Genomic DNA, 27,448 nt, shown 5'->3' with positions numbered 1-27,448 from the left:
ACGCGGCGAGTCTTTACATGTAATGTCATCCATGGCTTTAAACCTTGTACTTAGAAAATGTAATTACGGTATGAAAGTAGAACACTATCTATCTGCTTAGAAGTATATTTTGATGTAAAAGCCCTGGGGTACTCACGATTGCGTTTACTATCTTCCTCGTCATCCTCATTTTCAGGGTCGATGTCTTCGGCCTGCGTGATCCAGTCCAGGTATCCCTTCAGATCCTCTTCCAGCTGTTGTTTCTCACGTAGCTTCTGGAAATCTCCACGTGCTTTTGCTTTCTCTCGCTCTTTAGAGAACTCTCTGGGATCGGGAACACAGTTTTACATCAGAATACCCAAAAACAGTTGGCAATACACAGCAAAATATCAAACCAATGTGCATTCGTTTCAAATAACCAATGTGACCCTGTCTGTGAAAGTCTTTGTGCATTGTTCATTTTGAGATTAATTTTAACTGCGGTAATACTTTCACTATGATTTCAATCTTTGACATGGCCTGACTCAGTCCACATTTAAAACAGCCCGGTTCAATTTTCACAGTACGTTCTTTACATTACGTAGGATGATTTTATGAAGGAAATCACAAGAAAGCTGGGATTTGACAGGTAGGGTCACATGTTTCACAAAAAGAAGTTGAATTTTGAAAGGTTTTGGAAACTCGAAAATAAGTGTAACATGCCCATACAGTAACAGTAATAGTGATGATTGCTTATAATACAATTATAAACAACATTAAAAAAACACATCGAAAAATAACCAGGTGGTAATGCATCAGTATTGTATCAGCAAGTGCACAACGGCTCATGTATCTTTCAGATGATGCTAAATTGAATTTACACGTGTAAAAGATCACAGAACGTCTAAATCATCTTCAATAAAACGGCACAACAATTAAATTCAAACCTATTTTCAGGAGACTGCATTCTCTGCAGTATGCATATGTTGCACCGTAGGAGACAACACAGCAACACAGTTCCTGCATCTCTTGTGCTGGAATATTAATAACCACCTGAAATCATGGAAGGAGATAAATTTCACCCTTCACACGGGTCAGAGAATCCAGGGTGCTTGAGGAAGATGAGAGGAGAACTGTTGCTGCAGATAGAAATCAGGAACCCAAATCAAGTTCACTCCCCGAATAGTCGAAAGGAGGAGCCTGATTCAAGCTCACAGTCGAATCTTCGATATAATATTATTTATGATGTAAATAAATGGGACATTTTTAGGGTTGGGTACCAAAACCCCCAGCGCATATAAGCTCTGGCTATGAGCCAGTATGGATCATGTCTCTCCGCGTCTTCTGTGCTGTGAGACCGGTAAAGAGAAGCGGCGCGATGAATGTGTACACCGCTTCCAAACATTTGTCACATACTGAATGTTTGGCCATTTCAATATGAATAAACACGTTGTCTGTAAATGCACGTAGTTAGTTACTTAAATGATAAAAAAATTATAATAAAGTAATATAACCAAAATCATCGCGTATAGCAAGAACGGCGGAACTTGTCATTCTCTGCACTGAAAGCAAGCGTGCGTGTCAGGAGTACGGAGATATACTGTGCAGAAAGAAAATTGCAGAGATATAGAAAATAATTAATTATTATTAAGTAGTTTTAAAGAAAGTCTAGTATTGTGTGGCACAGAATTGTTATGTGATGTTTGAGGAAAACGTTCATTCATTTTACTATTTGTTGCACATTTTTACTTGATTCTGGCTCATTTTGTTTAGTTTAATTTTTTATTTTTTATTTATTATAAAGGTGTATTTTGCTTAAAGAAATTCTGTAAATGAATGTGTGATTGTTTTTTCACGCTGCACTTTGCGCTGTACCCTCAACCACCTGGTGTCGTCCCCACATGCACCCATGCGCACAAACACAGATCTATGATTCGACTATACGCAAGACCTACAATACTGATTCGACTATGTAAATCCTTAGTCGGGGAGACCCCTAGAACCCTGCGCTCAGCATATGAGCGGCGTCTTGCATTGCCTACTCAAAAGGGAACTAAATCTCCTTGAACATTCTGACAAACTCAGTCCGGTCAACCACATCTCTCACACATTTATTTACATTTACTCATTTGGCAGACGAAATGACTTACAAGAAGAAGCGCATATAAACATTTTCTCAACACGCTAGTAAGCAAGGGAGAGAATGAACAACGAGATCATTTATTGGTTAGTCAAATAAATGTGGAATGCAATAAATGTCTTGAGTTGTTTTTTTTAAGTTGTGAAGAATGCTAATCTCTCTTTCTCTCTCAACAGGTTTTGTTCTGGCTTTTATGAAAAAAACTGTGACTTGGTATTGGCACTTATTGCATTATTCCCCCGTGACATAACATTTTATTGTTTCCTGAATGTTCTGTAAGTCGCTTTGGCAAAAAAGCGTCTGCTGAATGATACTTCCTCCTTTCCATCCATCCGTCCTTCCACCTCAAGAACTTTCTGTTGTTCTTTACTAAACGTTACTAAGGTTTACTTGACAAAGCTTTTCTCTAACATGAATTTTAATTTGCTCTAGTACCAAAAACCACATTATATTAATTTACTGATATTCAAATGATTTATTCTCTTAAAGGCCTCTTTATATCTGTAACAAGCTCTCCTCAACGGTCAGCGACACCCGCTCCATCAGCACCTTCTCCCAGATTCACCCGGACTATTGACTCTCACGTACTCCATTTCCCATCATCCTTTGCACCTGCCAGAATTGCACCCGCACCTGATACCCATCCCATGGACATTATATGTACCCTTGCTTGCGTTAAGATGATTGTCAGATCTAGTTGTATTTTGTTACCGGTCTAGTTCCGAACCTTGTTCTCCCGTGATTTCCTGGTGTTTGCTCGTCTAGATACTTTGTGTGGCTTTTTATCAAACCCTCATCCTCACAAATCTTGTTGCGGCATCGTCCTTCTGTCCAGTGTGAAGTGTTACAATATCCCTTGTGCACGTATTTTATTAACGCCTATGGAAAAACAATTCAGGCAGCAGACGTGACAGCAAACACCACAGAAGCGATGTACACTACAGTCATGGATGAAAGGTTGCAGACATCTCTACTGTAAAGACGCCAATTTAAAACAGAATCTGTTGCGGTTTGTACAACGCTGGGAAGTGATTTCTCTTATTTCAACTAGCAAAAACCATTCAACACAACTGCAGACGGGAGGGTTTTATTGAAGGTGCGGTAAGCGATATTTCTGGAAAGCATATCCTGACAGATATCGCCAAACTAGTTGTCCTGAGACATCTGCCTTTGTTGTGACAGCGCTAAGCTAAATAACCAGGAGAGAAAAAAGCACAGGCCATCACAAAAGTCTCTGCTTGTCAATTATTTGATGTGTTAGAATGTGCTGACACGTGTTTGGAGGCGGGGCTTTAGAGGAAGGGCGTGTGTTTAACAGAATGGGGTCAAATTTGGAGGGCAAATTGTTTCATTTTAATAAAAGATTATTAAGAATTTGTTGAATAATATGCATCGCTGGCAACGTAAACAAATGGCACAATATGATGAAAATATTACCAGGCATCTGTATATTTAAACAAAAATATTGTAGTGCTGTACAACGATGAGTGGCGAATAATCGTACGCAAAATAAAAGTTTTTGCTTATATAATCCTTGTGTTTGTACTGTGTATAATAATTATGTATATATAAATAGGCACAATAACATGCATGTATATATATATATAAATATATATTTCAAGTATGTATTTTTAAATGATAATATAATACATTTAATATAATAATAAATCATTCTTAAATAAATTTTTATTTATGATCAGACACAACTAATCGCTGTACATTCCTAAATAATATAAAAACATATTTGTTAAATCGATGTACTTTTGCACAAATTTAGTTGAATATTGGAAATATTTAACATCTGCCATTTTTGGCCATGACTGTGTGTCGACAGATACACTTCCATAATCACGTCTGTCATCAAACTCCATGCAGATCTACAGAAAAAACTGTCCTCAAACAGAAGTTAAAAGAAGCACACGTCATCACACCACAGCACACATGGTTTGTGGAGGTCTTACCCGCTGAGCACACCCAGCACAAGGTTCAACACAAAAAACGAGCCCAAAATGATCAGACTAACAAAGTAGATCCACGGTGTCTCCCAGCCGATGGCGTCATTCACCTGTACAAGGGCCCAAATAGGACAGTTAACCCAGAGGGAGAGACTAGAACGAAGCCGTGAGAAACCCCAGTAATGGAGCTACAGAGTTTGCTCTGGGGAGAAAGACGGGAAGGTGAAAACAGAGATCAGCATCTACGGTGAAGAGAAAAGAGGAGCTGCTCACCCGCTCAGAACACCCAGAACCAGGTTCAGGACGAAGAAAGAACCGAAGATGACCAAACTCACAAAGTACACCCACGGCAGCTCCAGACCCATAGCATCATTCATCTGAGAGAGAAGAGGAGGAAAGAGGAAGAAAAGAAAGAAGGAGAGAAAATAAGAATGAAAGCGTTTGAAATAGAAACGGTTGAAAACAAGACTAGAGAAGACCTGCTCAAAATGAAACTTTTGAGCTGGTAGGACTATAAAAAGTACACAAGATGTAAGTGTGTCTTGATTTCAAACATACATTATGTCAAAACAGAATATAAAGGACAATTTTAAGTGTCAAACACAAACTTAAGACACATTTCAGTGAAATAATCCAGATAAAATACAATGTTTAACAGAGATGAAACCTCTCTTGGCATTCACGATGGCGTGTTAATTCATATAATGATCAATGCCTTGTACATTTTCAGTGGAAATTCAAAGGTTCAAAGCAATTGGACATCCAGTTCAAATGGTTTTCTTTTCTAGCTCTTAAAGGGATAGTCCAACCAAAAATATATATCTGACATCACTCTTATGTCATTCAAAACCTGTATATGACACATTCTTCAGTGGAACACAAAAGAAGATATTGCGAGAAATGTCTCTGCAGGTTTTTGTCCATACAATGGAAGTCATTGGGAGTCAATGTTTTTCGGTTACCAACGTTCTACGAAATAGCGTTTGTGTCCTCCAACAAAGTTTGGCATAACACTGGGGTGAGTAATATTCCATATTTGCATTAACCAAAGAACAGGTTTTAATAAATACTACTTAATATCATTTGGAAGCATTTTGCATTCCCTTGTGAGAAGGGTTTATACATTTGGAAAAACCCAATCCAGTTGCTTTGAACCAGACAATCTTTCCTTTCAATCCAACCTAACCGAAGTTACTGTCAGTGAACACTGTGCTGTGGTGAACTGGAGCAAATATATTCCAGAGGATGATGTGAGAGGTGGGCGGATCTCAACAGAGCACACTGGTCAGTCACAGACCCTTCAATTCCTGCTTCAGCGTGTGGGATGTTACTTACAGCATCTCACACTCTATAAAGCGCTAATGTCTACAAACACACTATTCTCTTCAACAGAAATACAATTAGGATTTAACTCATTAACATTCCTTAATTCAAGATTAAAGGACGTCTATGCTAGCAAGAAGTGTAGCTGGGACTGGCGAAGGTTAGGATGCTCATACTGACCCAGTAGAGAACGTCCGTCCAGCCCTCCATGGTTATGCACTGAAATACAGTCAACATGGCAAACATGAAGTTGTCAAAGTTTGTGATGCCCCCGTTGGGACCGTGCCAACCCTCTCTGCACAGCGTGCCGTTGATGGGGCACGTGCGACCGTGACCGTTAACAGCACACGGCGCAGGTTCGTCCTCTGCGATTGCTTCTGCAGAGCAAAGAGAAAAATATTTTGAATCCAATATACCCAACAATACATTACAAATCAATGATTTTCAAAAAGCTTCATAATATTTAGATTCAAACCATGTAACGCATGAAGCCACATACCTGACCCTTTAAGAAAACACGTAGCGTGCATCTTTCCAATGAAAAGCTCCAAACCGATGATGGCGTAGATGATGATGACGAACAGAACCAGCAGGGCGATGTGGAGGAGAGGAACCATGGCTTTTATGATGGAGTTCAACACCACCTGCAAACCTACATATATGCGCAAGCATGAATGATTTCGACACTCGCTTTATTCTAGTGTGTATCTTTACGGTATATGCTCACATTTATTTTCTATGCGGAACACACACACACATACACAGACAGACACACACACAGTCTTTAGGGCGTTGAGTTTAACAGCTCATTCTGAATGAATGCTCCTGAGGCGCTCAGTAAGGAACGCGGTTTTGCTCTTGCCATATGGTCACATCATGAAGCATCTCCCACCCAACATCAAGCCCCTGGTGGGGTTCCGGTACTCAGCAGGGCTCACTGTCAAAGCCCTTAACTAAAGTATTTTATATAAAGTGGTATACTATATCACTATAGACCGATTTATCGGATGCGCACTCGCCTGACCCCCTGTTAAAGCCACAATATGGATCACTTGCAGAGTGTGATATATTTCATGCAGTTGTGTACTTACATTATCCCGAATGTTCCCAAGAATGTGCAAATCCAGAGAAATTCCTATTTAAAATAATGTCCCGTCCCTCGTCTCCCTTGTATTTGTCGCATATCAGTGATTTAATATCCGCTGCTCCGCACGACCCTCAGTTTCCGGTTGTAGAAACTACGGCAACATGCAAATGCGGAAATGGTTATAGAGCATCTGGGACGCAGCATCTGTTGTTCTGTTATTATGATTCACGATTACTCCAAAAAAGCGTAAACGTAGTTTACTTTTTAAAGGATGACACTATGACTGTTTTAAAGACGTAAAACTGTGTAGCATTATCCTACCAAATCAATTGACAAAGTCCAATATCATTCACAGGCTAACGTAGCATTACTTTCCTCGTTTATTGAAAGCTTATTAATTCACATAAATAACATTTATTCATTACCTCATCGTGAACATGAAGGGTGATCGCCATACGCCTGTGGATGGTGTAAACGACATCTCCCATAATTCCAGTCTCCTACATAAAGTCATTTAGCTTCTAGGGGTCCAAATGTACATATTGTGGCTTTAACTTCCAGTTTGTGTTTGGCAAGCGTCTAATAATTTAACAATTTATATTTTATTTATTTATTTAAATGTTTATTTTTACTGTATAATAATTGTATTAAATAAACGATTTGTTGAATTTTGTTGTATGTTCATTTTATTTAATTAACAATTTGTCCTCGGTCGCATTTAAACAAACCATACCGTACATTGACATCTAGCGTTTGAGTTTGGTATCGCAGTCTATATTCAGAATATTGGAGACACAAGTTTAGCCAAGTTACGCTTCTCGGTTTCTTTTGAATGTTATCAGAAATAATCTACAGGCACTCTTTTGTTTGTGAATGATTACCGGAAGTTAAGTTGGGGTTTGTTTATGTTGTTAAGATGAAACCGTCTACATGAAATCCTACGAATCTGGAGGTCTTTTTAACTCACTGGGCACTCCTGAAACCAGGCGAAGCGGTCGAAGCACTCGAAAGGCTCTGAGGGCTTTGACATCGAATCCTCCCGATTTTCCAGCGTGGGCATGCGCAGCCGGGAGATCTCCGGTGTCCTTCTCCACATCTTTGGTCAAAACTTCCAAAACAACACTGAACAACCTGAAAAATACAAAAAACATATCAAAGAATGAAGAAACCTGCAGAATAAAGATGATGTGATACTAATGCTAAGATGCTAAGGGGAGTTGCCAGGTTGTTGCCATGCGGTTACCACGTGCATGTGCAGTGCACATGAATAAAATGTTATATAAATATGATGACCTGAAATGAACCGATACTGTATTGTAGAAAGGACAAGGATATGATAACGAAATCCGTAATCCGTCAAATAAGCAATAAATTAAATGCAGTGAGCAAAAATGGCCATAACCGTGAATACAGAGTAACATCAGTGATCTGTTCATATTCATGGGTAATCATTGGCAACAGAGGCAATGCTGTGTGAGAACCAAAGATTAGGAACAACAGTCCCGTGAAGAGAGACGAGCAGATAGAGAGAGAGATGGAGAGCTCTTTCTGCATGAAATGAACAGATCGAAATGTGACCCAGCTACTCAGTGGACTGTGCGTGTATCGGTGAGGCAGAATTATGGAGTCAAACAGAGAAGGACACGGTGACGAGGAAATGGAGAGAAATGTAAACAGTACGAGACGATCTCTAGAATATGAACTAAAATTACAAGTGGATAGAAGATCAAATATATTTGTTAAAGTAGGGTGATTGAGAGATGCAAACAGGACTTGTTAGATTGAGTGACACAACTCAACGTTTCAGCAGTCTGTGTAAATGCTACATTTATGGTTTAGTGTTGCTTTGCAGCCAAAAGATGCTTTAAAGTGATAGTTCACCCAAAAATTACTCAAGCTCATGTCATTTCAAACCTGTATGATTTTCTTTCTTCTACAGAACAAAAAATGATATATTTAGAAGAACATTGGTGACCCAACAACACTGGCATCCATTGACCTCCATTGTATGGACACAAAACCACAGACACATCTCAAAATATCTTCTTTTGTGTTCCACAGTCATAAACAGGTTTTGAACAACATACAAGTAAATAAATGACGAGAGGATTTTTGGGTGAACTATCCCTTTAAGTTGAAGAAATGGCCACTAGAGATAACAGAATATCAGTATAGTAAAAGATGGCGGCTCTCATCACTGGTCACTCTTTAATTCCATATCTATGGGTCCGTGTGTGTGTGCGCTGGTATTCATCACACATACAAATACATTTTGACCTTGTGGGGACATTATGTAGGTCCCCGGGAGGGAAAACAGCTTTCAAATCATATGGAATTACATTTTTTTGAAAATAAAAAATGCAGAAAGGCTTGTATGATTATTAGTTTTAGGTGTTGGGGTAGGGTTAGGGGATAAAATATATCATAAGCCTGATATAAGATCAATGGAAGTCCACGGAATGTCCCCCAAAACCACAGATAGCAGTGTGTGTGTGTGTGTGTGTGTGTGGCAGATGACAGGCAGGTGAAGGGCTTCACAGGACATGACAGGATAAAATAATACAATTTAAATACAATAAATGCAATAATAAAAATGAATTTATTGACTTGATATACATTATAAATTGGAACAAACGTACCCTATGACTACAATGACAAAATCCAGCATGTTCCATCCGTTTCGGACGTACGCGTTCTGGTGCATCACCAGGCCGTATGCTATGATCTTCAGGAAGGTTTCGATCGTAAAAATGATAAGGAAGGCATATTCGACTGTTTCCTGCGAGAGAGAGAGAAATTCATCGATTAGAAAAGGATTGTGGGAGGATGTCGATAATGATTTTAATGGATTTAACTAAACATCCAAGCTTATATATACACGCGTATTCAGTTAACAGTCTTGATTTGTGTGAACGACACTTGTTTCGAAATATTCGTAGAAAAATCATACAAAGGCACCGCTAGGGTTACTCGTCTTCGTCAAATAAAAAACTGTATTTCATCAATGACATCAAAGTGCAGAGGGAATAAAAAAATAAGTTATTAATGTCAAATTGAATATATACTTTATTTACATTACATTTAGTCATTTAACAGACGCTTTAACCCAAAGATACTTACTTTATATCAGGTGACCTCATTATTAAATGGCGTTCAACATGTATTTTTATCTCTCACATTGTGTAGGTTTATCTCATAAATTATGCTTTAACCTACAACAAAGTTAAAAAATGTTGGTAAAAGTTCAGTGTAAGCAGACATTGACCAGAACTGATTATGCAGCTTCTTGAGATCTTCAGCTGAGATGCTTGTTCAATTTCTTCACGCGGTTACCATCGATTCTAGGCTCTTATTGGCTTCGAAATCTTTTTTTATCAAAATCTTTTTTGTAGTGTAAGGAATTAATCGTGTTGACACATTATGTTTTCCTCCAGTCTGTCACATCCTGTTGTAGTTGGTAATGCCTTGTTTCTCCATTCATTTGTTCCCATGGTAACCCATTATGCTCACCTGTCTCTTTATTTCGTATCGCTATCAACACTGTGTATTTATATTCCTGTGTATCAGATCACCTTGGTGTGTGGTTGGTTTTACATGTTGTATCTTCCTTGGTTTCAAGTGACTGTTATTTGGTAAGTTCTGTTAAATTCAGTTTAAGTGCTTAGATGCAAACCCACACATCATTCCTCGGCCTCAACTTGTAGAACAGAAGTGTCGGATAGCAATAAACGCTGTGCAAAACGTTGTTCCTTTGAGGGTCATCTCATTGTATTACTTAAAGGTCCAGTGTGTCATTTTTTGGAGGATCTATTGACGGAAATGCAATATACATAACTTTCTTCGGAGCTGTATAGAGCCCTTACATAATGAAGCCTTATTGTTTTTATTACCTTTTGAAAGAGCTATTTCTATCTACATACACCGCGGGTGGCCTCACATGGAACTCTCAATGTTGTTTCTACATTAGCGCTAAACGGACAAACTGCTTTTTCGTAAATCTGTTGTCTCCTTCGGCAAAGAAGCAAAACGTGACGACATCTTAGTCCTGTGTCAGCCACCATAGTGCTTCAAAAGTGAGGGGGGAGAAGTGGAGTGAGCCGTTGATCGCAATTCGCAAACTCACCTCTAGATGCCGCTACATTTCATACACTGGACCTTTAATGTGAACTGAGATCATTGCAGATAATCATTTTCGGTGTTTGTGTAAAACTCAGTCAATTGTTGAAAGATGCATCATGAAAGCTTTACTTAAAAAGCTAATTGGCACAATGCTTATGTGAAGTGGTGTATAGACAGTAACTTTGTTAGACAGTGACAGATTTTTTCATTTTGGTAAAACTGTCTGGTATTTCTTTCACCATCAGAGCAATCCTAATACCTTGCAATTATTGCAATTTTGATCAGATAATTCACAACTAAATTTTTAAAAAGAAAAAAACCACACACAAGGCTTACATCTCTGTTTTAAGATATTTAAGAGATTTTCGACATTTCATAGACCAGTATATCTCAATCCGAGGGTCTCAGCAAACTTCCAAGGGGTCCACATAATATATTAAATATATTATAAAACAAACAATAAAAAGCAAAAAAACGAAAGATTTAGATATTTCATAGCCTCATTTTAGTAACAAACATACATCTTTTTAGCTGTTAATGTGCAGAATTGTCAGTGCCTTTAAATATTGTTGTAGACAACAATAGACTTGAAGTCAAAAAGAATGAGATCCATAAACCTTAACTCATGGGAATTCGAAACTATTTGACTAGGTGGTCTATTTGTATGTGTATGGTTGTGAATCGTTTACTAGAAGAAAACAAGCGCCAGTCCCAGGGATAAAAAACTTTCCAATGCCTTTTTTTTCATGCAATACTGCAGTGTTTATTGTAAATAGTTTATCAATGAGGGTCATTCTCCTTTTAAAATGTGTGTGCCCTCATCATTTTTAGTTAGAATCTTGACTAGAAATTGACTATCCATCTTAAATGACGCATGTAAGACGGTTTGGGCGGAGCATCCGTTAACTCCTCAGTTAGTCTGCTGCCAGTTCCATTTGAAAATGCAACGGCTGTTTACATCCAATCAAATCGCAGAGAAAGACGAAAGCCACAACGACAATTTTTCTCATTATTTAGAAATTCCATTTCACTCGGAAATACGGAAATAAATATTACCGCAACTTCAGGTTCATGGGGACTTTAAGTTCCACTCCTAACTCTTACATCAAGAGCAAACAGTACTAAAATGCACAATGAGAATGTACAAATTCATACGGATTAGCCTTTTTTTGTGTAAGACACTTTACTTTTAGCTTCACTTTATTAACTTTGAAGCTTAGACACACAGTCCATGCTAATACCAGTACAGTGTAACTTCAACTCTCAGCTTTTTCACTGCGCATTAAAGCACATGCAGCTCAGTCATGGCTTATGTTTCCAGTGCACGATAGTCTTAGACACAGCCATTTAACATGTCAAATACCATCTCTTTACACAAACACACACACTAACTCAAGCGTTCTTCTTTATGTGTGTGTAAAAGCTGTGCAAAGGTTACACAATGAAAGAGGTTAGTGCATGCGTGTTTAAGTGTAAGAATATTGGGGAAGCTTTTTATATGCTCCCGGTTTCGCTTTGCCAACTATTTACAGACAAATGAATGGAGCACTTAGCCCTGCGCAAGAGAGAAGCGTTTTATTACTGCAGGAAAAGAGTAACTCATGCGCATGATCCCGCTAGTAGACACAGAGTGAGAGAGCAAGCGAAAGAGAGAGAGATGAGTGACAGTAATGAAGACTATGTGGAAAATAAGATATTTACGGGATGTCGGTCACAAACACATAACAGAACACTCACTCGCCAAAAATAGCATCAAAGGTCTTCTGAAGCAAAATGGACGTTTTTGAGAAAACAATCAATAGTTTGAGTTTATTTAGCAAAACTAAAACCAAAACAAACTCACAGGAGCGCAAAATTGAAATATAGCACCAATAATTTCAGATTCCATTGTTTCTCACCTCTCTTGTGAAAAACACGACCAAATCTAAAGTGATGTGTGAACGCTCGAGGAAGTTTGGAATTTGCCCATTAACTAGAGGTGCGGGCCATTTGGCCATAAGTGGACTGCAAAGTGGACTTCACAGGGTGTTCCGCCATCTTAAGTGAGATTCCAAAACGAAGGGAGCGAACAGGTTCAGTTCGAAGGGCACTGCGAGCGGCGTAGGGAATGAGGAAACATCGATAAATCACTTCGCCGGAAGTGGAAAGGAGAAATCCTTCAACCGCCACTGCGCGCCGCATCACAAGATTAGAAAAACAACGGACGAATTTACGTATGCCTGTTGTACATTGTGAAAGTTCATTTAATTATTGTTAATTATATTACATATAGTGGTCATATAAAATGGAACACAGCTTAGCAGTCACATCTAGTCACAAGACACGCAAAAAACCAATGAGATTTTAAGTGTCTGCATGTTTGAATTGAGCAATTTTCAACATATCTTTTTATTTTTCTCACCCCATGGACAGATTTTTGATTTTTTCACTTTTCTTGTCAAGTAATTGTATATTGATTTAAGAACTTTTAGATATTTTTACCAAAAACAAGATTTTTTTCAAGCCATTTTTGCAATGTAAGCTCGCCTCATTCACCTACACAAGACATTTACTAACTCAATATAGTAATTTGGATTACTTTTATAACCTATACATGGACAAAATGATGGATGTTTTCTGTCAACCAAATGCGTGATTGAACACATTGGCTATAAACACGACATGCACGGAAGTACAGTCGTTCAGTGCATCTTGTTTTCATTATATATCTGAATTAAATGATGAGCTTTGAGAACGTAACTGCCACTAACTTGGTATATTGTGTAAATAAACAACGGCGAAGCTAATTTAATTTACAAATGAGAGCGAGAGAGGTTCATTAAGCAATATGTCCGGATAAAGACAAACTAAAACAGAAATCCCAGTCCATTAACACATCCCCAAAACACAAACTTTATTCTCTTTATTCTCAGAGAGAGAGAGAGAGAGAAATATATATATATAAAGAGAGAGAGAGAGAGAGAGAGAAACTGAGGCCTGTGGGGCAATCCATAAATATATCTGACTCATCTCTGCTTGTTTATGCTCTAAGACTAACTGTACATATTCCTCTCTTTCTCTCTCAGTGTACACTAGTTTACTAAAACAAAACACATGTGCCATATTGCCCATTAAAGCACATGCAAATTTCACCTTCATCATCAAAAGCTTCTCCTTTTATGGTAATAAAAGTCTTCTTTTAATTGCTTGCATTTGTGTTGTCATATCCTTTCCGTTACATGTTAAAATTGAAAGCAAAATAATTATTACGCATCCCCAACACAATGCATTCTGGTCTATTTTTCAAAATGAACACAGTTTTTGGGAGACGCCAAACTTTGTAGAATATCAAATAGTGACTTTATTTTCATGTGTCCATTTATGAGGAATATGTACCGTAATGGATGTGACAATCCTGAAAATGACACTTACCCGACTATGAAAATCCTGCAGTAAAAATAAAACAAATGCTTTAAAACTTGAAGAGAGATTTCACATGTTGATATATGTGCTGTTAGCGTAGTAAAACAGTTGGTAAAACTTTAATTTCTTCAAGGTAAGGTTGACATTTTCACTGACTTGCCCACCCATACATGTACTCATGCCCGACAAATACAAAAAAATCAGCTGGATATCAAAAAACGTATTTTCTACGGTTACTATGTAAATGTATTTAAATAAAAGATACTGCATACAAAACGACAAGCATGAGGGCGTTGCCAAGTTTTGCTATGCAGTTGCTATGGTGTTGTAGGTGGCTGTTGATTAGTCAAATTAGCCAAATCATTATTCGCTATAATATTGAGGTCATGATATGGTGAAGGTCATGTTATCTAAAACAGGTATTATCTCATAAATTGACAAAGTCAAAATTTATATAAGGGCAACATTTTACTGAGAAACAAGATAAAAGAAGAGAGAATTTTGCAGTGTGGGGCTACATCCCAAAACTCAAAAATAAACAATATAAAAGCGCCGATGCACACCATAGAAGCACCACTGATAAAGAAAACATTACTACGACATCCGGTTTGGTTTCTTTGTAAATGTTGGATTGTTGATGTCATTTGACTGTAAGGACATCAACGTCGGCAAAACATTGCTGCTGAAGTGCTGCGTTTCTAAGCGACGAGAAAAATGCATTGAGATACCTCAACCTCCCCCATCTCTCTTTCTCGCTCACCCTTGTCTGTATAGATCAGTCAATGTACACAAGGCGGATGAAGGAAGAGCTGCCCCCCTCAACCTCTGTGTGTAGGCTTGTAGAAAATGACAGTGTCCTGCTATAAAGTGCCTTTCTCCAAGAAAAGACTTGACAACAGATAAAGAACTCGAAAAAAGGGAGCCAGATCGCAAGTGTGTAATAGAGATGCGTGTGCATGACAGTTCTGAAAGGCCTTGAAATGATAAAGTTTAAAAGCATAAAGAAAGGCATCTGAATACAGTATCTCCACCACCTCCACTCTCTCACTGCATTGCTTTCCTGAACCTTGTTCTCTCACTCCGTAACCCAGCAACAAACCGTATCCGTTCACATAGATTAGCCATTATGAACGGCTAACAATCAGGTGTTTCACCCCTGGTCACTAGGGGCAGTGTGCAAGCAGACGTACCAGAGAAGAATTAAAAACACTCAAATTTGGCAGTCAGAGTTGCATTTCATATTTCACCTCAAAATAAAACAAATAAAATAGACTTAAATGGGACGGAGAAATATTTAAAGGGGCAGTGTGTGGATCTTTAGCAGCATCTAGTGGTGAGGTCGCGAATTCCAAACAATACGGTGGCTGACGCAGATCTAATATTTCATCACGTTTCCGCTTCTTTTCCAAAGAAGATAACATATTTACCAAACGCGCTCTGATGAGCAGTTTGTCCATTTAGGGCTACTGTAGAAACAACATGGCGATTTCCATGTCAGGGGATGTACATTCTATGTACATAGAAATAGCTCACAAGGTAGTAAAAACATAACTCTCCATTATGGAAGGTCTCTGAAATCATATGTTTATTAAATTGCATTTCTATCAATAGATCCTCCAAAAAATACACACAGCACCTTTAATGTTACACATACATAAGTAAAATACTTGCGTTCTCTTTAAATCGGAGCTATAAGAAAGAAATATGTTCCAGAACATATGCAAAGCATACGTTGCTAGAAATGTAATACGCAGTGTGGAAGATAAGACTTGGTATGTTTTGAAATGCATTGCAGGCATTGCAGTAGCAATCAAAATCACATATTTATATCACACATAGATTTACACAAAGACGGAGTATTTCCCACTCCATCAAACCCACACGCTTAGATAAAGACCATTGGGAAGTCAGCGCATCTGGAGAAAATAAGCGGTTAGCTAAGTGATTAAACACACACTTCAGACATTATCACCACTGGGGTCTGGAGACACAGTCACACAAACACACATATATATATAATATAAACGTTATTCAATATCTAACAAAGCCAATGGTATTATAATTATATGGGGTCACAACAATAGAAGTCAATGTGAGATTTCCTGCATGATATAAAACACTGTGCTTGTGGTAAAGGTTGGGGAATGTGAATATTATCGGCTATGAAAAGGGCACGCTTGTACACAGCAGTGTTCAGCAGGAGCTGCTCAGAGCGCTCTGTCGACTACACGAAACAGCCGGGAATAACCTTGTAGCGAAGTCTGGTCCGTATCAACAAGGTGTGTTGCGTCTGTGTGTGTGCGTCTGCCTCGATACGCCTGAAGAATAAATGTGACTTTAATCTAAAGAGGCTTGTGTTTGTCGTCACTGTGACTGAACAAACCAATTATACACACCTTGTTTCCTCTTCGAGGTACAAAATGTTCACCGACTGAAACGTAAACACTGCCGACCATATTTCTGAGCAACATACTGTAGCGTAAGCACAGGTATAACTGCACACCCATTTTTTCCAGTTCACTTGGCTGTAGTACATCATTCATTTAAAACCGAACTTTTGTGGCTTTCGGATGTTCCGACTGTTTCTATAATACTTGACTGAAGACATTTTTTCAAGACTTTTATAATGCAAGAAGAAATCTAGCAGGTGTAGGGATAAAAAGTCAGTTGTAGTTGTAATCTTAACAGAATGTGAACTCCAATAAGTCAATGTGACCTGTAAACAAGCTGAGACTTATGGGTAATGGAGTCCCTTAGAAATAAGACACCTGGCATCCGAGGGAATTCAAGTAAAAACAGGCACAGAAAGACTGATGAAAAGGCAGTTATTTTTCATCTCTAGTGACAGAACAAAAACGATCTTTTTGTAGTAGGCCTATCTGTTGGTAAGTTTAGGAATAATATGAAATCATGATTTATTTTCAATGTGGACAAAGTACTTGTCATGTTGCACTTGGTTAGGACATTAAATGGTTTTAACTTAAAGGCCCCCAAATATAGCCCTTTTACGACATGTAATATAAATCTTAGAATGGGTCTGTGAAGTTTCAGCTCAAAATACACCCCAGCTCTTGTATTACATTGTGCCCTACATGTCGGTTTTGGTGTGTGTCTCTTTAAATGCAAATTAGCTGCTGGTCTCCGCCCCTTTCCAGCAGAAAATACCAACAACAAAACTGAAGAGAATGAGAAACACCGTCTCATCTTTAAAATCCAAACACTATAATTGAGAGTACATAAGACGTTACTGGTTTAAAAACTGAGTACGCTGGAAACAGGCTCTCTATACGTGAATGCACAAATGCGTCACCACGTCTTTACAACGTGAATATTGTTTTGATATGTGACAATACACGGGACAAACGTGTCAAATGTTTAAAAACTGAACCCATTATGAATGCAGCACTTTACTAACATTCGCTTGTGAAGCATCCCGGTGTAAAATGACTTCACATGATGTCTTCTGCACATTCCGTTGAGAAATCAAACTAATCCACAGCGTCTTCAGAGGCTTGATCTCGGGAGTAAATGAAGACTTATGTTCAGTCTTGCATCCAACAACAAAACACCGTTTGTTTACAAAACATTCTTGTAGCTCACTGTAAGTAGTCCAGCGTGAAAACAATGGTGGACAGTGTAGAACTCGATGAGGGTCAGAGACAGCAGAGTCCATCAGCAGTCATAGGGACGGCTCAATCAATGTGACGTCAGGCTACTGAGAGAATGTCAAAAGCTCGTTCAAGACAAGAGGAGAGTTGAGGTTTATTGGGGACATTCTAGGGTGGTTCTGGGTGCATTTTCTGAATTAGGGGGGCTTTAAAACGAAGATTCCAGTCACTATAATTTGTATAATAACTATAAATTGCTCACATCTTACAGCTTTGCTTTTAAGACCTACAAAACTAAGAGAAGTCTGTTCGTGAACTAAAGCCCCAGTCCATGCTAAAAATTAAACCAAACTCCCTCGGGCTGCATGTCAAACCCCAATTAAAATGAAACCTCAACCAAATAGAGCTCACAGTGAACTGCCTTTGCGCATTAGGCTTGGGTAGAAGAAGTCATGCTACGGTCAAAACATTTCACACATCTATAAAATCCCAACCTGTTTTACTCTAAATCAAATCAAGTCAGCTTTATTTATATAGCGGTTTTAACCATTTTCATTGTTACAAAGCAGCTGTACAAGAAAACATTGACTATAAGCAAAACATATAAGGTTATGCAAGTCAAAACACAGGTCAAAAATCAGACAGACTATAAATTCCTATATGCAGTGTTAATTAAATAAAACTATAAAATTCTAGCAGCCCCCCGGCCAGGCCATTGGAGGAGAAAAAAATCCTCAGAGGGAAACCAGGCCTAACCAGGGGATTCCACTTCCCCTCTGACAAAAACTGCAGCCTCTGCACAAGCTCAACAGTGCTGCACAACAAGACAAAATAAAAAAATGTTGATTTGAAGATTATCAATAATAATTGAACACACGCGGATGGACTTCGTCCTTCCCACTCTGGTAACCTTGGAACAATGAGACAAGTCTCTTTGATGCAACGAATGCATCAGTTGTTATTGGAGCCTAAACCTTCAGAATGTATATTATGATAGTGTAGTGTATGCAAGATTAAAAAGATGTGTCTTTAGTCTAGATTTAAACTGACAAAGTTTGTCTGCCTCCCGGACAGTGTGGGGAAGACTGTTCCACTGTTTAGGTGCTAGATAGGAAAAGGATCTGCCGCCTGCGCTTGATTTTGAAATTCTAGGTGTTACCAACTGACCAGACGCCTGAAAGCGTACTGCACGTGAAGGACTGTAAACTTTATGCAAATTTAGAAACCATTTTTAAATTCAAACCTAAAATGGATGCTTCAAGACATTCAGTAAAATGTGCACCTCTTATGAACATCTGTCAATGTGACATTGTTGGATATAATGTTTACTATGAAAATGCTTTATATCTCTTGCCCTTGATCACCCCAGGTGCAGTTTATACGGTTTACCAACACATCTCTGACACTCGAATGTCCCTAAAGACTCAGATTCATCCGCGTGAGTCCTCCTAGAAGGCATGTTATCATACCTGCTGGGTCTGTAATGAAATTCTGCTGCGATTAACTCCTACTGTTCAACAAACACACGCGGATAAACGGATAAAAGAACAAAAAAAGAGAACAAGCAGAAATGTTGCTTACTATGGAATTTTTTGTGAGCCATTTGCAAATCACTTGATCAAACTTTTGGGTAAAAAAGCCAGGATGTAACGTCTCTGCCTGCTGTTTCTCCTAACTGTGTTTAGACTCACAAAATGAAACCGCGTCTATGAAAGCTATTCACAAATCACGAAGCCCTCGTGCTGAGGCGCTCCGGCACAAGATCGAACAGCTGTCTTATCTCAACTCACAGTCATTCTCAATCCGAGGAGAAATGCAATGCGGAGAACATCCGCCCCCTCCAAATCCGTCGAATCTCCGTTCCAAACTCTGCTCCTTTCTAAATATAAATCATTTATCTCAATAGTTAAGAATCTGATCAATTAAACTGTACGGGCAAAGCAGTTTGTTAAAAGGAAGTAAAATGGAGAAAAGAAAGGATAAGCTCTAGTCATCTAAACATACATCTGTTCTCAGGAATGATCCCTTATAATAAGACACATTTTATCCATTATTTCTTCTAGGAATGTACAGACATAATGACAGCTCTTAGGTTCTATTCGTTGGGGTAAAGAAATATTCTCTCTCCTATTTTCAAATCAAAATTCGGAACAGAAAAACATATCAAATGAAATAGACGTAAACACAAAACAGGTCCTTTTTCACTTTTCGTATTCTAATCATTTCTTAATATATAAAATAAAGATGAACACTACATTTTTAATTCATCGAATGTCCTATATTCCTGTATTTAAAAAGGTTATTTACTAGAACGAAAACAATAATGTTAATTGAAATCAAATAAAATATCAGCCTAAATGTTATTGGACAAACTAAACGAAATTAGTCAGGTAAGTTTAAGTTGAGCCACTAAAGGTATTAACAGAAAATGAATAAACTAAACTAAAGCAAAACCTTAATTAAAACATTATATTTAACTAAAATAGCAACATTAAAAATAAATAAATAAATAATAAAAGGACAAAAGCACATTTCAAAATTGCAAATAAATTCTAATAAAATCACCAACAAGCTGAAAATATAAAAATATTCATGTACAATAAAACCGCATACAAAACTTTAAAAACTGATCATAACCAGCAAAAACAGCCACAACTCAGTACAATTTACTGGATGCTCATGTTTATGTGGAGATGCTTGCTTTTTGGCAATGACTAGAAAAAAAATACATGCAAGGTCACTCATTGTCTAGGACCGCGATTGTTATTCACAAAGTTAACTTTAACACGAGGAACCTGGCCGACCTGTATGCGCTAAATTGATCAGGGACAGGATTATACCCACTTAAGTGGCCTGACATCTACACCTACCAGACAGAGAAACCAAGCGTGTATAGTAAAGATAAACTGAGAGCGTATACATCTATAGATGCCTGCGTTTACTAAATGTGGCCAACGTTAGCAAAATGCATTTACATGAACACAAACCTGACACATAACATGAGCCTTCTCACTGTTCCCTCTCCCTTTATCCTAATGCACTTGTGACAATCAAAGAAAAAGAGATGACAAATAGTTTCCTTTATGATTCGTTCCTGGCCGTTTGTAACAGCTAGTTGTATAACTAAGCTATGTGTTGAAAAGTTAACGCTACCTAAATAACTTGGGCATACGTGAGATAGTTTTAAACACATACCCAATTCATAATCCACATAAACAAAAGACAGTAGTTTTTTTATCTTCAATGTTATGAAGTGAAACGTGAGCATTTCGATGATCGTGCCTGTTCAGTCCGCTTGTTTTATTGTGTTTTACTACAGCTGTCGTCAGTGTTTTTGTTTGGCAATGGCAGCAGGTATGTGTTAAAATATCAAATTGGAGACTGTATTCTGTCGATTGCGGCACTAAACAACACAACAAGATGATATTTTAAACTCCTTATGTAGCCAAATCTGTGCTGGTTTGAATTGGCCGCCTCCAGTTTTCCCTACAGCTAATGCTGTGACGTAAGCGTGACGTCGGCGCAAAAGGGGTCTATTGGAGACACATAGAACTGATTAAAATATTAAATATATTAACCAATAAGATATTAGTTCCTCAGGAGATGCTCTTTGACCTAAAACCTGTTTTGAAATGGTGCAGACACCACCCCTAATGTTAGTATGGGTTTGGGCTCATGACAGGGGTCAAGCTGCAATATGCTGAAAGGTCAAAGTTTTTTACTCACCAGGTCGTGGTTGGTTGAGTTGGAGTCGTCCTCAGGAAAGGGAATATATACAGCTAAGGCCATGCAGTTGGCAAAAATCGCTATCAATATAAAGATATCGAATGGCCTGATATTTGGGTTAAGGAAAGCGTCAAAGAACAATATAAAAACATGACATAATATAAGATTTCATAATCCTAATTTGAACAATTTATCTTCTATGGGGTCTGAAAACAGATGTTCTTTTTAAAGCTCGACTGAACATGACTTGAGTTTAAATGGATACTTCACCCAAAAAATGTATTTTTTATAAAGGTCTGAAATATACATTCGAGGGATACATTCCGAATAACTGTTGCAACAATTATACATCGCGTCCACACCAGCAGACGATAACATTATGTTACGTTAATTCTAAACTCGCATGATGCAGTAGGCTACTACTGTCACACAAATGGATTTATAGCTAAACTTAATGACGTGTATTTTTTTTTAATCTGAAATGGTTTTGGTCGACACATGTCTGTATTGGTATAGTTGTTATGTGAACTCCGCTATTCGCCTTCATAAGAAATGCTTTTATAAGTTATGACTTAGTTATCGTTTGTCGTTATAATGTGAACTTGCATTAAAGCTGGGTATATATCTCTTGTTTTACTGTTTCAGCTATTATTTCAAGCTGTTGGACAAATGGCGTTCAGTCACAGGGGCACATAATATGGGCGTTATAATCGCCTGTCAATCAAACTGCTTGCGAAGGGTTTCTTTCATCATTTACTTACTTTTGATGAACACAGAGAAAGATATTTTGAAGAATTGCTTATAGCCAAAAAGATCTTGCCCCCCATTGACTACCATAGTCGGAAAAATGACTTTATCTTTTTTTTATTCTGTTGAACACAAAAGAAGAAATGTAGGACAGCAAACAGACAGTTCTGGGGCACACTCTTTCCTACTATGGTAGTCAATGGGGAACAACATCGGTCTGGCTATAAGCATTCTTCCAAATATCTTTCTCTGTGTTTATCAGAACAAAGACATTTATACGGATTTGGAACCCAAACTCGAAGGTGAGAAAATGATGAAAGAATTTTCCTTTTTGGGTGAAGTATCACTTTAGGATGAAGGTGTTCCTTGAGGCAGGTCAGATCTTCTCTTTAATAAAGACCACCAGACAGGCTTCTGGAGTAGATCATAGGCCTATACGTCAGGACGGGACATCTGGATATGTCCCGTTATCTGCTCTACATGCACAAGTGAATTAACTGATTTACCCATTCGACTCCCTATACAAACCGTATAAAGGATACTTCCATTCCACGAGGCTGATGCAGGCCCGACGGATGGGGTTGTTGAGGTTGAGGCAGAAGAGAGCTCTCTGTGGCCTTGTGTTGGCCGAACTGCCCTGTTTTTTGCTCTTGGCATACTGCTGCCGTTTCTTTTGGGCCAGTGAGCCCGCCGGTACCACCGAGGACACGGGCACGGCCACCGCAGCTGCAGGGGGCGCGGCAGGGGGCGCAGCAGGCGTAGCGGGGCCGTTGGCGCTCATGTTGCGGGCGTGGGCCTGAGCGGGGCGTCCACCAGCATGGGCCGGCCAGGGGCGAGGGAGCGGAGTGTCTCACCAACAGCCTGGCACGTCACCAGAGACAGGGACTCTGGTACTGCTGGCATAATTTGCCTCTGTGGAGAAATGGATAGGCGAGTTAGAATATGTGTGTGCATTCTGTGAACTGAAAGAGAGAGAATAAGCAGGAGAAGAGAATGTTGTGGGAGGCTGTGCAGTGACTTCCTTCACTTCAACATTATATAATGCAACAATGTGGGTGTAAGACCAAGAAAACGCATACAGTGTCTACAAGGCCGGCATCTCAGCCTGGGTTCACAAGAAGTCCTAAGTGTGAAGGCACTTACGCTACGCTTCACTCTTTTGAAACCATACGACAGCTCTATGTGAGGAACAGACTTTAAGTTGTAAGTCAATGTAAATCCCTTGCAGCGTTCGAATCAAATCAGTACACTAAATGTAGTATGCCTACACACTAAAAATATCATAGCTTTTTTTTAAGTAGACCTTATAATAAACCGGGTCGGCGAGGAAGAAAAAAGATTGCTTAAATGACAAAGATATTATTAGGTTGATGTCACTATAAAGTTGAGCTTGGGGAAAAATCAATGCATGTAGCATGACCCAATGACAACCAGCCTGCAAATACAGACAACGTGGCAGAGAATCACGCTAAACCTACAACACTGTCAAAATATGATCCAGCACAACCAAGCTCAGATATGATGCACATGCAAAACAGATGCATCAGCTGAGTCCTTCAACCACTAGGCCCCTACAGAGCAAATGAAGATATGCATGGAAAGGTCATACGCTTGTATATATTTCCCTTGAAGCGTTTGTCTTCCATCAGATTGTGAAATTGATGGTAATACGGACATCAGATCCGTATGGTGACAGCACTTCTATACCTCACTTCCATATGAGATGTTAATCTTTACACTAACCGTGTAAAACATTAAAAGCATTTCATCCTTGTCAGCAAATGCTCTTCTATTAATTTATCTCGTTTTGATGTCGATACAAATCAATCGCACCATGAAACAAACGATCAATATAACATTGTGGACAAAGAGAAAATGATGTACTTCCTGCAAGATTAGTTAAACATCAATCTTGCGTGCATCGTTTTCTCTTTGTCCACAATGCGATTTATGCATCATTCTAATAAGAATACCATGCAGGCAATGAAAAGAAATGCATTGCTAGATAAAGAGATATAACCTAAATATAAAGACATAACCGAATCTCCTCGAACACATTAAATATGTGTCTTTCATCATTTGATTCAGTTCCAACAGCTGTGATGCGTTTATCGTGTTCAGTTTTTATAAACGCCTGGATGTGACAAGCAGTGACAACATCAAAGGTCTAACGGGAGCCGAACACATGAAGGACAAACGGAGCTAAACGAGCGCATCCCCTGCATCAGCACCATCGAGCGTTTCCAGCCCTCGGATGGACGCGACGTGATCGATCCATTCAAATAAAACACGTTTAACCAGAACCGCGTCAGGCCCCGGCGTGCACATCTTACCTTTGATGAGGTCTTTCCTTTCAACTGATGCTGGTGATGCTGCGGCTTATATCCAGAGATAAAACTCCGACATCGATTGAAACGCTCGGGTCGGATCTGACACGGTAAATTCAAATGCATCAGTGTGCGTTCGGGAAGGCGCTATTTGGCTCACGAGAGAGCGCGAGAGCTCGGTGCCCGTGTGTACTGTGTAAGCGTCACGCGGCGTCGGTGAACGCACGGTGATACGAGCTGAACTCCCCCTCCGGCTGTGCACGCGCAAACACATCTCACTGTCGAGACCCCATCGCTGTTCAAAGAGATTATTTTGAGTCGAAAGAGTGGCGGGGTTTTTGATGTTCGCCAAAATGTCGAAACGCGGATTATTGTGTTTCCTAAATCTTGATTATTGATATATCGTCCTGTTTTATTCCTAGTATTGTTCCAAAAAAAAGCCGATGATTGATAATCGATTCGACCGAATAATCGCATCAATCGGAATCGGATCGGACACTTACGTGGGCCATAGGTAAGATAACCAAAAACCTGATCTGTTTAGGAAGCAATACTGGAACAATATTGAGCAATGTTTATTGTATTCCCAGTGTTATTTCATTTAAAATGTTTCTCTTTACATTGTGCTAAAGATATGCTAAACGATCTCATTACGCATCGAGTTAAAATTACGCCTCTAAAGGGATACTTTACTAGTGAGCAAACTTCCAAGCGCTCGAACGGGTGTTGACTTTTTGAAGCTTCAAAAAGTGCACACAGCGATCTTGGTCTTAACAAAGGTCCTCTAAAGTGAATCGATGCATTTGTTTAAAATAAATATCCATATCGACAGCGCTATTAACGTCGATGTCTAGCTTCCGCCTTCTGTCGAATGCACGTGAACCAGAGGCTTGTTTTTCCGCGCCGAGCCGTTCTTTGATCGCTGGATGCACTTTTTGGAGCTTCAAAAAGTCAACACCCGTTCGACCGCTTGGACGTTTGCTTACGTAGTGAAGTATCCCTTCAATGGCGTAATTTTAATTCGAATGCGTAATGAGATTGTTTAGCATATCTTTAGCACAATGTAAACAGAATCCCCTGATGTAGTAATGCCTTCTCATAAGGGCATTCAATCGTTTTCCCCTTCACAACTCCTTCCTGGTGGAACATTCTTCCCAACGTGGTCCGGTCAACCACATCCTACTTAAAACCCATCTCTTCTGTGAATACTTGACAGAGAAATGAGAAAAAAGAACACCAACCCTCTCTCTTCTCTCAACAGGTAGTGGTCTAGCTTTCGTTGAAACTAGTAACTTTGTATTAGCACCTATATTGCTCTTGACATATCTCTTATTGCTCCCTTATCTCTTTGTAAGTCGCTTTGGATAAAAGCGTCTGCTAAATGACCAAATGTAAATGTAAACCAAGGGAACAGATCCGTTGTAAGGCCAAGAAATGCTTTAAGCAACTTTCAGAAACGAATAGGCCTATGGGTTCCTTTGAAAATGGTCTGGATCGAAATGTCCATATGAGAAAACCAACATTTCACAGAGCAGAACTTAAGGCTTAAAAACCATTCGATTAGAGCTGAACTCAAACCGACTTCTCTTGAGTAAACATTTCCAAGGGGGAAATTTGTTATATAATTTCATCATCCTCATACTTGAATGAAGTGATGTATTATTACTGCACAACATCTCTATTTGAGGACAACCTTGTCATGTTTCTTTCATCCAACACTTCAAAGGACGAGTTTGTCGCAATCAGACACCTATAGAAATGACAGAACCTGTTCACCACCTGCTCAGAAACATCTCTCACATTACAAGTGATGTCTGGAATATTCTCTAAAACACGAACCTTCACCGACATTTCTGCTGTCGAGCTTGTGTCACACAGCAGCTGACAGAAAGTGTGTATTAGAGAAAGATCTAGATATTATTCCATAAAGATGTCTGTTTATACGAAAATGTATGTAGAACATGTATTCCTTCAGGTGTTAACAGTGAAACCTTACAGATGATAAAGACATGTTTTCATTTGCATGTACAGTATTAGTCAATTTTAAACCATTAAATTCTAAGGAGAATATAAAGAAAATATTATCAATTTTACACATGAGTACATTTTCAGAATTCGATTTTGAATGAATCGCACCAGTTTTACACCTTTACACAATGTTCTGCTGGTACATCTGGGATTTTATGTATAAAACGTTGTGTAAATTTCATCCTGAAAGTGAACATATGCACACTCAAGAGTGTCCTTCGGGTGTACACATGTTTACGTCAAGTTAAATTGCACACACACATTTAAATTCTCATTTCTGTATATAAAATGTTTTTATTGGTCAGGTTTAAGATGCTGAAAAATCATTAACAACCGGCTAAACAATAAAATGATCAAAATACTGAACCCGTAGGTAACAGTAAGAATCAAGTTAGCTTACCTTTGGGACTCTTGCATTTATGAATGTGAAAAACTATCCCCATAAACCCATGATGAAGTTGTAATAAAGTCCATGTGTTTTTAAAAATGTGGTGCCCGGTGGTAGGGTCAGCTGGGCCTTTGGATCACTGTGAGACTGGGATACATTTACGCCTGGTGTCCACTTACCAGTCTACCAGATATAATGGTTTCTCCACGAAACAACTTTAATAATTAAACGCCTTATCAGCCAATCACTCGTCACGATTTCTTCTCACTGTCACATGACTTAAGAGGCACTAGAGTGAAGAATACCAAAATGCTAAAGTATGGTGGTTTTTAGTTTTTGGCCGATTGAAGATTACAGGTACACGAATAGAAATGTCTTTCTCAATGACTCTCTCTTCTTCTGTAGTCTCACTCTGAGTCTGTTTTTCTTTATCCCTGTGTGTAATGCAGAAACAGTGAAGATCATATAGCGACAGTGGATCTATTGCCAGTAAAGCCGCTCTTAAAGGAACCGATTGTAAATTCTGTCATTATTTAATCACTCGCACAAAATGGTAACCAGACAGTTCTTGACTATAGTAGGAAAATTAGCTTAATACATTTATTTGTTCTGCTGAACACAAAAGAAGATATTTTGAAGA

At 38.8% G+C, this 27,448-nt stretch overlaps 1 protein-coding gene across 1 annotated transcript in view; it reads right to left on the bottom strand.

Annotated features, from left to right (window-relative positions):
• Positions 1–22,846, bottom strand: part of cacna1da (calcium channel, voltage-dependent, L type, alpha 1D subunit, a) — a gene marked incomplete at its 5' end in the record, with an annotated part of 60,113 nt that extends 37,267 nt beyond the window's left edge. Inside the window, 8 exons of the mRNA XM_079482853.1 lie at positions 137–303; positions 4,327–4,430; positions 5,557–5,750; positions 5,876–6,028; positions 7,431–7,594; positions 9,103–9,242; positions 21,319–21,424; positions 22,608–22,846. Coding sequence (XP_079338979.1) covers positions 137–303; positions 4,327–4,430; positions 5,557–5,750; positions 5,876–6,028; positions 7,431–7,594; positions 9,103–9,242; positions 21,319–21,424; positions 22,608–22,846 — 1,267 coding nt within the window. The remainder of the gene's footprint in view (positions 1–136; positions 304–4,326; positions 4,431–5,556; positions 5,751–5,875; positions 6,029–7,430; positions 7,595–9,102; positions 9,243–21,318; positions 21,425–22,607) is intronic.
• Between the last annotated feature and the right edge of the window lie 4,602 nt (positions 22,847–27,448).

Source organism: Barbatula barbatula (assembly GCF_947034865.1).
Source record: "Barbatula barbatula genome assembly, chromosome: 20".
NCBI lineage: Eukaryota > Metazoa > Chordata > Actinopteri > Cypriniformes > Nemacheilidae > Barbatula > Barbatula barbatula.
Note: the sequence above shows the minus strand (reverse complement) of the source record. Positions and strands in the feature narration are given on the sequence as shown.